The sequence below is a fragment of the Corticium candelabrum genome, chromosome 11, assembly GCF_963422355.1.
Source record: "Corticium candelabrum chromosome 11, ooCorCand1.1, whole genome shotgun sequence".
NCBI lineage: Eukaryota > Metazoa > Porifera > Homoscleromorpha > Homosclerophorida > Plakinidae > Corticium > Corticium candelabrum.
In genome coordinates this window covers 2,870,509-2,883,753 of record NC_085095.1, presented here as the reverse complement: position 1 = coordinate 2,883,753, position 13,245 = coordinate 2,870,509, and the positions used below count along the sequence as shown (strand labels likewise).

At 37.5% G+C, this 13,245-nt stretch overlaps 1 protein-coding gene across 1 annotated transcript in view; it reads right to left on the bottom strand.

Moving 5' to 3' along the window:
* Positions 1-1,414: 1,414 nt before the first annotated feature.
* The window catches only part of LOC134186779 (kinesin light chain-like), a 12,659-nt gene continuing 828 nt past the window's right edge, over positions 1,415-13,245 (bottom strand). Inside the window, exons 3-15 of the mRNA XM_062654833.1 lie at positions 11,367-11,492; positions 11,128-11,253; positions 10,933-11,058; positions 8,744-8,869; positions 8,131-8,256; positions 7,518-7,643; positions 6,905-7,030; positions 6,292-6,417; positions 6,099-6,224; positions 2,346-2,468; positions 2,157-2,282; positions 2,008-2,088; positions 1,415-1,719 (exon numbers count right to left, since the gene is read on the bottom strand). Of these exons, the coding sequence (XP_062510817.1) occupies positions 2,042-2,088; positions 2,157-2,282; positions 2,346-2,468; positions 6,099-6,224; positions 6,292-6,417; positions 6,905-7,030; positions 7,518-7,643; positions 8,131-8,256; positions 8,744-8,869; positions 10,933-11,058; positions 11,128-11,253; positions 11,367-11,492 (1,430 nt within the window). The 3' untranslated portion in view covers positions 1,415-1,719; positions 2,008-2,041. The remainder of the gene's footprint in view (positions 1,720-2,007; positions 2,089-2,156; positions 2,283-2,345; positions 2,469-6,098; positions 6,225-6,291; positions 6,418-6,904; positions 7,031-7,517; positions 7,644-8,130; positions 8,257-8,743; positions 8,870-10,932; positions 11,059-11,127; positions 11,254-11,366; positions 11,493-13,245) is intronic.

Below are 13,245 nucleotides of genomic sequence, written 5' to 3'. Positions count from 1 at the left end.
TAGCCTTCTGTTGTACTTCGTCAGCGCTAGCGACTTAATTTCCTAGACGCGACAGAATGTCCTAGGATATACTGTCGCTACGTTGAAATAGAGCGACAATATTTCCTAGAAAATTTTGTCGCCGCGACAGAATTTCCTAGCAACAGAATTTCCTGTGACAATTCTTCAACAACCAAGCATGAAGCAAGACAAGATCATGACAAGAATCTGACTACACTCCTTAACAGATGCAGACAACAGAATATCACACTCAACAAAGACAAGTGCAAATTTGCAAGGTCACAAGTGACCTACATGGGACACATTTTGACAAGGGAAGGTCATCAACCCGACCCATCAAAGATTAAAGCAATCATGAAGATGCAAAAACCGACCAATATTGCAAGAGTACGTCGCTTGCTAAGAATGGTGAACTACTTGGCAAGGTTCTTGAGTCATCTATCTGACATTTGCGAACCATTTGAGGCAACTGATCAAGAGTTCGAGACATGCAATGGCAATGGACACAGATACATTATCGAGCATCCAAGTCGTTGAGGCGATCCTTACTCACTCTGCTGAAAGGGAGCACGTACCCCATATGCATGCAGTACCCCCGTATGGATCTGCCTCGCCTCTGAATGCTACGCGAAATCAATCCCATTCGTTGCTTTCCACATTCATAAGGGAATCTAACATTGCGTAACTTGGAGCGACATTTATGCCCCGTATGCAGTAACTCTCATTACTAATTACTGACTTTAAGGTCACCTGAAACGACAGTCGCTATGATATTACACTACAAGCAGCGCCTTAGAGATGTGTTTCAGTACAATTATAGGGTTCAAATAAGATCGAATTTATGATACTATTGTTGTTACAGATATTGGGTCTGTAACTGCAGTAGGACATCAATATAAACAGCCACTGCGCAATCTATTCAACAGATAGTCGCTGATAGAAATCTGATAATTAAACGTACACTTGACAATAATATTGATATCAAAACTTTAACTTGGATAATGTTCTAGTTGCATGGCCCCAATTTCGCCACCATAATTTATAAGCATCACACACTTGTCAAAAAGTCCAGTTTGCAGTCTTAGTTGATGTTATTGTGCTATAAAAATAATATTCATAATTGTCACTAATGCTCAGTCACTTGGTCATTCACTTTGTATTTCTACAACTACTCACTGAGAGGTTGAAAGTGTAATACGAAACCGGACACTGCCAAGCTCACGTGAGTCTGAGGACGAGGCTACCAATGCCTACTATTTACACCTACAATACCCACGAGTTGAACTGTTGTGAAGTAGAAAGAATGCAGAAGATTAAAATTAGATGGTTAAAATGTTCTTCCATTCTGATTCTCTGTGATTTAATTGACTGTACTTCAAAGCTGTCCAACTATACACACTGGATAAATATATATTCAAAATAAATATATATTCAACAATTAATATGTACATTCACATTGACCTTCATAGTAGTACCTGGTAGTTTCAAAAACGTTACTGGTTAATAGCATGAGATGTAATTGAGTTAATTAACAATACTATGCATGTACTATAATAAATTGTAAATTTGCAGATACATCATGATCATCACAACAGCAAGGATAGCAAGATTATTACAAATACGTTATTTGCATACATGGCAATTAGTCTGTTCAGATTGTAGGAACCTGGTATCACGTGACAAATACATACGAAACTCCACAAGGTCAGCAAATAAAACCTAAAACAAGATAGTAATAAAATGACTAGTAAGTCTTAACTGGCAAATTAACAAAGCAATTAACCTAACTGTTACCAACACTTTCCAGACAACGAAAGACATAAACAGCTTCTTTCGCACACAACGTACATGCAGACTGACATATATATATCACTGTATGCTGTTGCTACTATACAAAACAGTATATATTCTTGCTACCAAATGCGTGTATAGAGTAGAAGCAGCTAAAGCACAGCTTTACAACTAAATATTGTTATTGATTATGATATCACAATGAACAGTACTTACAATGTAATCTGGGTACATCGATCAAACAATCCTCTTAACGTCCATCTTTCAATTGCCACAGCTGGTGCAATAGCATTTCAGCTGCAAATCAACAAGACACAATAATCCAGACCAACACATACCTTCTGTGTCTATATTGAATGTCTCACTGTTAGATATTTTGTAATGTCCTGGTGAATAAAGAGAAGTTTTGAGCTGCAATGACTGGGAAAATGCCTTTTCTGCTGCATCTAATTGAGACAACTTGACATAGCACGCTCCCATGTTGTGACACACTAGGCACAATAACAATAAGATAGTAATGTTATTAATTAACACATCTATATGATTGTCTATGCCTTCAGCCATATCCTCTGATGCTGGAGATGTTCTCATCAGAATGTCCTGTACTCTACCATAATATCGTAATGACTCATCGTAAAGTTGTTGATCATATGCAATGCTCCCCAGAGACTTCAATACTACCAAACATTACACATACATAACAAAGGCCGTGTTTCCACTAGCTGCACCTTAAACTAGTTTAGCTTAAACGCGTTTAACAACTAAACCAGTTCAAGAAAGCGACTGTTTCCACTAGAAACTTGCACATCCGGGATATGCAAACAAACCATATAGGAACGCCTTATTTTGAGGCATTGGGCTGCTCTGTCGCAGAGTCAGAGCAACTGTTGGTTGCCACTGATTCAGCATCTGCTAGTAAGAATTTGCATGACGATGACTAAGGACATTGTCTTCTCTCTCCGTAGCTGCTGATTTCTTTCCTTTAGTAAACAACCCTTACATCTTACATCCCAGCAAAATAGTCAATATCATCGATATCAAAATGGCGTTGTCAGAAGCCATCTAAACAAGCACGCTATTGTCACATGACAGTTAAATCTAATCTACTTTGCTAAACCCATTACAAAACGGGTTTAAGAAATCGGTTTAGGTTTAGAATATAACTGGTTTAGCGCAAGTGGAAACAGGTCAACCCTTAAACCAGTTTAAACCAGTTTAGTGGAAACTCGACCAAAGAGAACAAGGAAGAAAACAAGAATGAAAACAAACAACAATCAATTGTTCCAACAAAGTCTAATTAACTAACCAGGACATAAATATCATTTAACAACAGTTGATAGAAACTATTACTAGTCTTACTGTAAACCAAAAGTACAAAGGTTGACAAATCTCACCAAGTTTATGAGTAAAATCAGTCAAATAGACAGTAGCAATAAGTACGGTCTTGATAAATTAATTATACAAGACAGCCAGTATCAAGCAGATTGGAAGCACATGATTTTACCATGCAAAACTAAATTTCACGTCATAAGTAAAACAGGAAAAATGATGTCACTAAAGAATGAAAGCACTGGGGATGTTGATGCTTCGGTCCACAATGAAATGAGCGTTCAAAGTTCAGTGGGACACACACAAGGCAGATACCCATATACTTTTACTGTGTATGCGCACCAATAAATTATCCGTAAATCAAGAATGAAGGTTTGCAAATCAACAAATCAAAATCCAAGAAAAATAACTTGTAACACAGAGAATCAATCTTCTGTTGTTAAATTCCACCATACAAGTAGACGCAGTGACAACACATGCTCTCATGCACATTCACGGCCAACCCACGAATGACACCACACCACACACACACACACCACACACACACCACACACACACACACACACACACACACACACACACACACACACACACACACACACACACACACACACACACACACACACACACACACATGCACACACACACACACACATTGTCTTCACCAACTGACTATTGGTAAACAAAATCTAGCAGGAAACTTTGATGAGGCCATTGCCTCTTGTTTGGTTGGTGCACCGCTCTTAGCTCTTCAGAAGAAATGTGGCGGTGTACGCACCATTGCTGTTGGAGAGGTACTACGAAGGTTAGTTGTGTTCGTTGCGCTGCAGTCCAACCACGTCTTCCAAATATATACTCTTACTTGACGGACAAACTTTCGGACACTATTGAAAAGAATAGCTTAAATGAAGGTGTTGTTTAAAAACTACAAAGAATCTTTCTTGCAGCGGTGGCAAGTAGATTTCCAGATATATTTGCATGGGCTAGATGGTCTTATCAACTTTCAAGAGAGCTCAAGGTTTGGGCAAAACCACATTTCTTCTACAGCTGCTGTCCAGCAAGGAGACCCTTTGGGTCCTCTACTCTTTTCCTTGTCTATCTGGTATCTTGATGACGGCACATTCAATGGTAAGAGAGACTCTGTTTCCAATTTTCTGAATCTTATTATCTCCAAGGGTACATGCAGCATTTGACCTTTAAATGAACCTAGAGAAATGTGAAATCCTTTGGCCCTCCGGAGACCAGTTGTTTCATGACTTTCCCGCTGACATAATTAGAAGTGGGTCTCCTTGTAATGGAGGAATAAACCTCTTGGGCACACTATTACTTCGCTCTGACCAATAGTTTGAGGAATTTTTTAGCAAGAAGTGAACCAAGTTCTGGAGTGGCAGGATTTGCTTTTAGATCTTAATGATCCACAAGTGGAAAAATTCAGTTATTAAGAAGTTGCCAGCTAGAGCATTTGCAAACTCAACAATCTTATTCACACAGTTCCAAGTCACATGGTCAGTGACCAAAATTTGACATAAGGATGCAAAGAGCTTTATGCTATATAACACGTTCTTCCATCTCAAACTTGGCAAGAAGGCAAGCTTCTTTGCCAACACGTTTAGGAGGTCTTGGCCTGTGTTCTGCTCTATATTTGTCTGCTGCTGCTTTTGTTGGTAGCTGTAACACAAGCCGTCAGCTTGTTAATCAGCTATTAGGTTATTCAGCTAAAGCCTTAACTGTCATCAGAATTACATGATGCTTCTTCCATTTCTACATTGGATATGGTTGAAATTCAAGGAAAAGTTGTGATGAAAGATCGGCTTTGTCAGCAGCTATTGAGTAGCCTTCCAGTCACTTTCCCAATGTTTTTGTTGCTTCACAAAAATCATTGCAATCACACCTTGATAGAATTCAATTGGAGGCTTTGAAACAAGGGTGTAGCTTAGAGACAGAACAAGGATCAACACTATCGCTTCTCCTCAGGCTGGAGTCTGGTTAAGAGCAACACCAAACACATATCTCGGCCTGGCCATGCTTTAGCATGAACTTATAGTTGCCATCAGGTTATGGTTGGGCATTCCTATATTTCCTGTAGCAAAATCCAACGCTTTAAGTTGCGTATGTGGCCAAGTCATCGACCGGTTTGGTGATCACCTGTTAGGTTGCAGCTATGACAGTACCTTGTTGAAACGTAACAATGCTTTATGTGATATACTGTGGCATACACTACTTTCTGACAACAAATCTTGTACAAAAGAACAGCACTGTTCTGCTCAGCACTGTCCTGCTAATAATCTATCTCGTTCTAGTGACATTTATCATCCAGACTTCCTTACCCAGCTCTTTTGACATCACTGTCCGCAATTCATTGCAACAACGTTTTGTCTGCACTGCTGCTTTTGAAGTCAGTGCAGCTGAAAATGCTGAAAAAAATGGAGAGGCGTGAGTTTAATGTGACTCATTGTGGAGCAGATTTCTTCTCTATAGAAAGTTTGGGGTGTTGGACTCCGGCCAGTCTTAAGACTCTGAAAACTATTGCTTTGAAATCAACGATGTTCACTGGGACTACTTTGAACCAAGCTCTCCAAAGTCTTTCTGAATAGTTATCGGTTAAACTTTGGGAGTACAATGCAAAGTTAATTTTAAGGAGAACTGCATTAGAGCATGATTTTGCATTTTTGGGATGTTTTCTTCTTTAGATGACACTAAGATGTATTTAAATAAAGAATATATATATATATATATATATATATATATATATATATGAATTTAAATATTGACATTTACCAATAACAAACTGGTAAGAAAAAACCGTTTTGTTAATATCTTTCTTTAGTAAAACATTACAAAGTTTGCAATCTCAAAATACCAACTTATATGTAACTGTTGTTACTTTTGTAATGTCTACGTTCATCTCTACATGGTACAGTTAATTATTAATGAGTAATACAATAAAACAATACATTGAATAAATAAGATTTACATACCATTAATAACACAAGGGTGTGTTGGAGAAAATGCTCTCTCTCTAATTGCCAGACATTCTCTCAACACAACAGTTGCCTTCTCAATGTTGTTTAACTTTTGGTATGCTACACCAAGATTCCACAAAACTGCACAAAAACAGACAATTGAATGAAACTACATTCAGACAAACAAGAACTATCTTATCAAACTAACCGGTTCCAATGTCAGAACGATGTCTAGGAAGACATAAACGAGTAATCTCCAAACATTCTTCATATGCTCTAGTTGCTGCATACAACATTCCTTTGTCAAGGTAACACAATCCTAAGTTGTTCAGAGCTAAAATGACACAACAATCCATGTTTACAATGACAAGTGATAATTAATATTAACAATAAATTTCAATATTCAACTCAATTTCAATATGTGTTAAATCAAAATCGATTAGTTTGTTGTAAGAATGTGAATTCTAACACACCGCTCTTGTCTAATACTTATGACGTCAGAATAGATATCAAGATCTCCCAACACCAATCTGATGGCATTTAAACGTCCATCCTAATATTGAAGTTATTTAAACCACTGATAAGTTCGTTGTCAACTGAGAAATACATTAGATCTCTGTCTGAGTAATCTGACAGCACATTACAAACACCAATAACTTAACGAATACATTCCGCAAAACCTAATCAACATCAATGTGACATCAGTTAACATAATATGGGCATGATGAGTGAACTGCCCAAGTTGTATCCATAATAACCAAACAGAATAATCAAATGTTGAATGTCCAACTAACAAACAAGAACTACCTTATCAAACTAACCGGTTCCAATGTCAGGATGATGTCTAGGAAGACATAAACGTTTAATCTCCAAACATTCTTCATATGCTCTAGTTGCTGCATCCAACATTCCTTTATCATAGTAACACGATCCTAAGTTGTTCAGAGCTAAAATGACACAACAATCCATGTTTACAATGACAAGTGATAATTAATATTAACAATACATTTCAATATTCAACTCAATTTCAATATGTGTTAAATCAAAATCGATTAGTTTGTTGTAAGAATGTGAATTCTAACACACCGCTCTTGTCTAATACTTATGACGTCAGAATAGATATCAAAATCCCACAACACCAATCTGATGGTATTTAAACGTCCATCCTAATATTGAAGTTATTTAAACCACTGATAAGTTCGTTGTCAACTGAGAAATACATTAGATCTCTGTCTGAGTAATCTGACAGCACATTACAAACACCAATAACTTAACGAATACATTCCGCAAAACCTAATCAACATCAATGTGACATCAGTTAACATAATATGGGCATGAAGAGTGAACTGCCCAAGTTGTATCCATAATAACCAAACAGAATAATCAAATGTTGAATGTCCAACTAACAAACAAGAACTACCTTATCAAACTAACCGGTTCCAATGTCAGGATGATGTCTAGGAAGACATAAACGTCTAATCTCCAAACATTCTTCATATGCTCTAGTTGCTGCATCCAACATTCCTTTATCATGGTAACACGATCCTAAGTTGTTCAGAGCTAAAATGACACAACAATCCATGTTTACAATGACAAGTGATAATTAATATTAACAATAAATTTCAATATTCAACTCAATTTCAATATGTGTTAAATCAAAATCGATTAGTTTGTTGTAAGAATGTGAATTCTAACACACCGCTCTTGTCTAATACTTATGACGTCAGAATAGATATCAAAATCTCCCAACACCAATCTGATGGTATTTAAACGTCCATCCTAATGTTGAAGTTATTTAAACCACTGATACGTTCGTTGTCAACAGAGAAATACATTAGATCTCTGTCTGAGTAATCTGACAGCACATTACAAACACCAATAACTTAACGAATACATTCCGCAAAACCTAATCAACGTCAATGTGACATCAGTTAACATAATATGGGCATGATGAGTGAACTGCCCAAGTTGTATCCATAATAACCAAACAGAATAATCAAATGTTGAATGTCCAACTAACAAACAAAAACTACCTTATCAAACTAACCGGTTCCAATGTCAGGATGATGTCTAGGAAGACATAAACGTTTAATCTCCAAACTTTCTTCATATGCTCTAGTTGCTGCATCCAACATTCCTTTATCATAGTAACACGATCCTAAGTTGTTCAGAGCTAAAATGACACAACAATCCATGTTTACAATGACAAGTGATAATTAATATTAACAATACATTTCAATATTCAACTCAATTTCAATATGTGTTAAATCAAAATCGATTAGTTTGTTGTAAGAATGTGAATTCTAACACACCGCTCTTGTCTAATACTTATGACGTCAGAATAGATATCAAAATCCCACAACACCAATCTGATGGTATTTAAACGTCCATCCTAATATTGAAGTTATTTAAACCACTGATAAGTTCGTTGTCAACTGAGAAATACATTAGATCTCTGTCTGAGTAATCTGACAGCACATTACAAACACCAATAACTTAACGAATACATTCCGCAAAACCTAATCAACATCAATGTGACATCAGTTAACATAATATGGGCATGATGAGTGAACTGCCCAAGTTGTATCCATAATAACCAAACAGAATAATCAAATGTTGAATGTCCAACTAACAAACAAGAACTACCTTATCAAACTAACCGGTTCCAATGTCAGGATGATGTCTAGGAAGACATAAACGTCTAATCTCCAAACATTCTTCACATGCTCTAGTTGCTGCATCCAACATTCCTTTATCATGGTAACACGATCCTAAGTTGTTCAGAGCTAAAATGACACAACAATCCATGTTTACAATGACAAGTGATAATTAATATTAACAATAAATTTCAATATTCAACTCAATTTCAATATGTGTTAAATCAAAATCGATTAGTTTGTTGTAAGAATGTGAATTCTAACACACCGCTCTTGTCTAATACTTATGACGTCAGAATAGATATCAAAATCTCCCAACACCAATCTGATGGTATTTAAACGTCCATCCTAATGTTGAAGTTATTTAAACCACTGATACGTTCGTTGTCAACTGAGAAATACATTAGATCTCTGTCTGAGTAATCTGACAGCACATTACAAACACCAATAACTTAACGAATACATTCCGCAAAACCTAATCAACGTCAATGTGACATCAGTTAACATAATATGGGCATGATGAGTGAACTGCCCAAGTTGTATCCATAATAACCAAACAGAATAATCAAATGTTGAATGTCCAACTAAAAAGGAACGAACAGTTAAGTTCAGATAAATACTGCGCATGTGTGCTATTGCAAAGAGTGTGACTGTAGAGTAGAATCACAAAACAAAGGAATCCATCGCTTACTCCAATCACAACGTCATTCCTAAGAGGAAATAAACAGCAGTCGTTGGCAGGCGTTTTCAATAGGTTTTCTATCCAAACGCACCCCTTATGATGATAAAAACATAATGCCATGTACGATACAACGTTCGCAATCTAGCACGTGTCTCCATACCTGCACCTCAGTCAAGTTAGCCACAAAAACAATGAAAAGTGAGACTTCTAGCTGTCAATAAACGAGTTTAATAGTTAAGGTATATTATGCTGTGACAAGCGACACAAAAATAATAATCACCAATAACATAAACGGTATATGATCACATCACCCATGCACATCCACATCCGTCTAGCAACCCACCCACATCCAGCCAACAAGGTGGTCGTAGCGTTGCTGGTTTACAGCGGTATTAGCCAGCAGCGTAGGAACCTAGATTTTGGTTGAGAGTGCACACATTTCCCTAAAAGAGTGTGACTCTGCACAACAAGGCTAAATGTATTATTAATCATAGCAAGTTTCTGAGTTTCTTAGAGTTTCTGCGATTGCTGTATTATTGACATGGACAATATTTAAAAATATATCATGTTACTGAGAGAAAAAAATATTTATTTGTTAAATAAACAGGAAACCAACACTAACACTACATTGTTAGTTCAGTATGTCATGTCAATGTTATCAGTTTCTACGCTTGCCATCCTTATAACGTATTTCCATGCATTTAGCTGCATGCCGGTTTAAGCCGGGGATTACGAAGGTTCCGGTATACCCCCGGGTATACCGGCATGCCAGAGAAAGAGAGGTGATTTGACCAACCTCCCTATAGACTGGACCCATAGATCTATGCTGCATCCATTCTTAGATATTGATTGAACTAACATAAATAAACACTAAGACCCTATAATGTTTGAATTTCTTTGCCTTCATCCTCCTCTTCTTCATCGTCTTCCTCTCGATCTTAGTTATCTGTCAGCCCTGTGTGTTCTTCTGCTTCTTCAAACCTAATCCTATACGCAAAGACGAGACACTCTCCCGGCAACTTTCGTTTTGTTCCACCAATCTCATCATACTTACGTAGTACCGCTAGTTTTTACGATTGTGTATGATCTACGGCCACACTGCGAAGATCCACTCTCAATACCTTCTGGCTGTTTGACTTTTCTCTTTCTGAGCTGGACTTCAAGACAAGCTGCATTCTCTAGGTCACAGCATGTGTGCCGTAGAATTACTACGCATGTGCATACATTGTTCCCTCGCCATTACCAGCACTCCCTCGCACTAAACCGGCATCGTTACCAGAGTCCGACAAACAAGTTTCTGGTAATCCCCGCCTGTACTGGCATGCAGCTAAATGCGCAGAAATATGGTATATGAGCAAGTCACTTGACAGATGGAAAGTTGAAGGAGCACGTGCCCCAGTGCCCTCAGTGATTACTATAACCCTAGCACACGCAGGCCTTGCATGGGTTAATGACATTTATATAGATATATTTAAAACAGACATCACTATTTGAACAAACTATCGCTTACATGTGCAAAGATGTTGCCTTGTATGAGGCAAGTGTTGCTTGTGTATGGCAATACTTCGCTGTGCAATGTCTATTGCTTCATCTAGATTACCAGCTTCGCGATGACATTGTGACAACACATCCATAGCTATAGTGTAAATAACAGCTAACATATAGTGTTCCACACAACTTTTGTTACATTCAATATTCACTGTACATAGTGCAATGCGTGGGTGATTGGCAGGCAGAGACTGAGATGCAATAGACAGAGAATCATCACACAGTTGTAAGGCTCTCCTCGTGTTACCCAGATGTAAACAACATTGAGACAAACTAATAAGACCTACAACAAACACACCACAAATGGACTGACAGTACAACAAAAACATTATTTGCATTTGTCAAAGTCACTAAAATTAATCACTTCAGCAACTTTCATAAAGATAATTATCTCACCTACTGCCACATGCCAATGATCTGTTGGTAAGTGTTCTCTCAAAATAGCTAAACTTCTCTCCAGCAATGGAAAAGCCTTCTCATGTTGCCCATTTCGCATTAAACACAAACCCATATTTATCATTGCTGCCAAAACAACAAATTTATAAAACATTAACATTCCTAGCATCTCACCAAGCCTTACTTTTTTATTACTGCAATCTATTATTTAATTAAGTCTAATTGTTTTGTTTCATCTTTATATATCGATATGACCTGATACTATACAACGTCACTGATATCTTTGGTGCAACAACCAAAACAGCATTTTGACAATAGAAAAAAGGAATAAAGAAAAGAGAAGAGAAAGAAAAAACCAAAAATTAGGAAAGGTCAAACAGCAGCCACTAAATATCAAACAAACAAAATCTATATAAATAAATATTTGCTGGTGTGCTCATACATTTCTGTGTCGTAAACGTTCTGAAAATATGTATCATATTTTAGACAATATTTTGCCAAATGTGCATTACACATATACATTGCATAGATACCAGTTGGAGATCAGTGTTTGGCAAAACGCAGACGGCAATGGTAAGAAAGCAGTGATAATGTAAAATGATCATATAGATCACAACTCACGCACTAACAACTGGCCTTGTATGATGATTCACTACACATGACGTATACATCTAACTAAATTATTACACAAATATTATTTTCAAATGTCTTTATCGAATGCTGCTGCAAAAACTTCCAATGTACAACAGAATATGAGCTTGTCTTCTTGTCTAACACTTAACTTTGGCAAAGACACTACGCAAACCCAGAAAGAGAAACTACAAACACAAAAATGTCCATATACCTGCCAACCTCTGGACGTGAGACCCCGGAAACACCCAAATTCCCTGAATTTAGCGTACATTCCCGAGATACTAAGTACCAACTGCCACGCCCCTTATCTAGTGTCTTTACAGTGTTTCAAAGTCTCCCTTGGTCTCTTCTTGTTCCTGCCAGCTTCCATGATGCTACCCACAGAAGGCACGACCTCGCAGTTCTCATCGATATTCGAGCTTACTGTAACTGCATGTGCTGTAGAAACCAAAGCCACTAGGCCACAGGCCAGAAAATAACTCGAAAGATCATTAGAATCAGGACGGAATGTGTGTATGACTTCAACTTCGCTATCGAGTCTCTCGGTTGTATTTGTCTGACTATGTTCAAGGAAATCCCAGAAAATGCCGACTGGGACGCCTGGACGGAGGGCCAAATCCCGGGACAATCCAGGGAATCCTGGGACGGTTGGCAGCTATGCCCCATACATAAACTCTAATTCAACGCTTACTTTTTACTTCTCTGTATGATAAACAACAAAAAAACCGGCACAACACTCTTGGACAAGTTATTAGATATGTTTGTGAAACCTACTTCAAGTTGATAGACAGATACAGTACTTCTCATTCATTAGAATGAAATACTGCTGTTATAAAAATATAGTGTTACCGGAAATTTCCAAAACAGCGTCCAGCCAAAACAAAGCCCACTATACGATCTTTGGAAACTGTTCTCATTTACAGCTCATGGGCCGCTAATGAGAATCCAATTGTGGTGCACGATCGACGTCAGTACCCAAATTTGGTCAACATTCCGAGGATGTATTAGTAACGTGAGTTACTATACTACAGTGTACGTACAGGTTTGGAAACCAGACAGCGATCTTACACTGTGTGTTAACATAAAAGGCTACTGCAGCGCAAAAATCAAAAATTATTTTTGAGCTAAGTTAAAAGATCTACATAAATGTACTTTAGAAAAAATTAGGACTTTTTGCGAATGTACTGAGAGAATGAGAGCAGTTGAAAGTTACTTCCGTTTTTTCCATTTCCGGAATGAGGCGGAC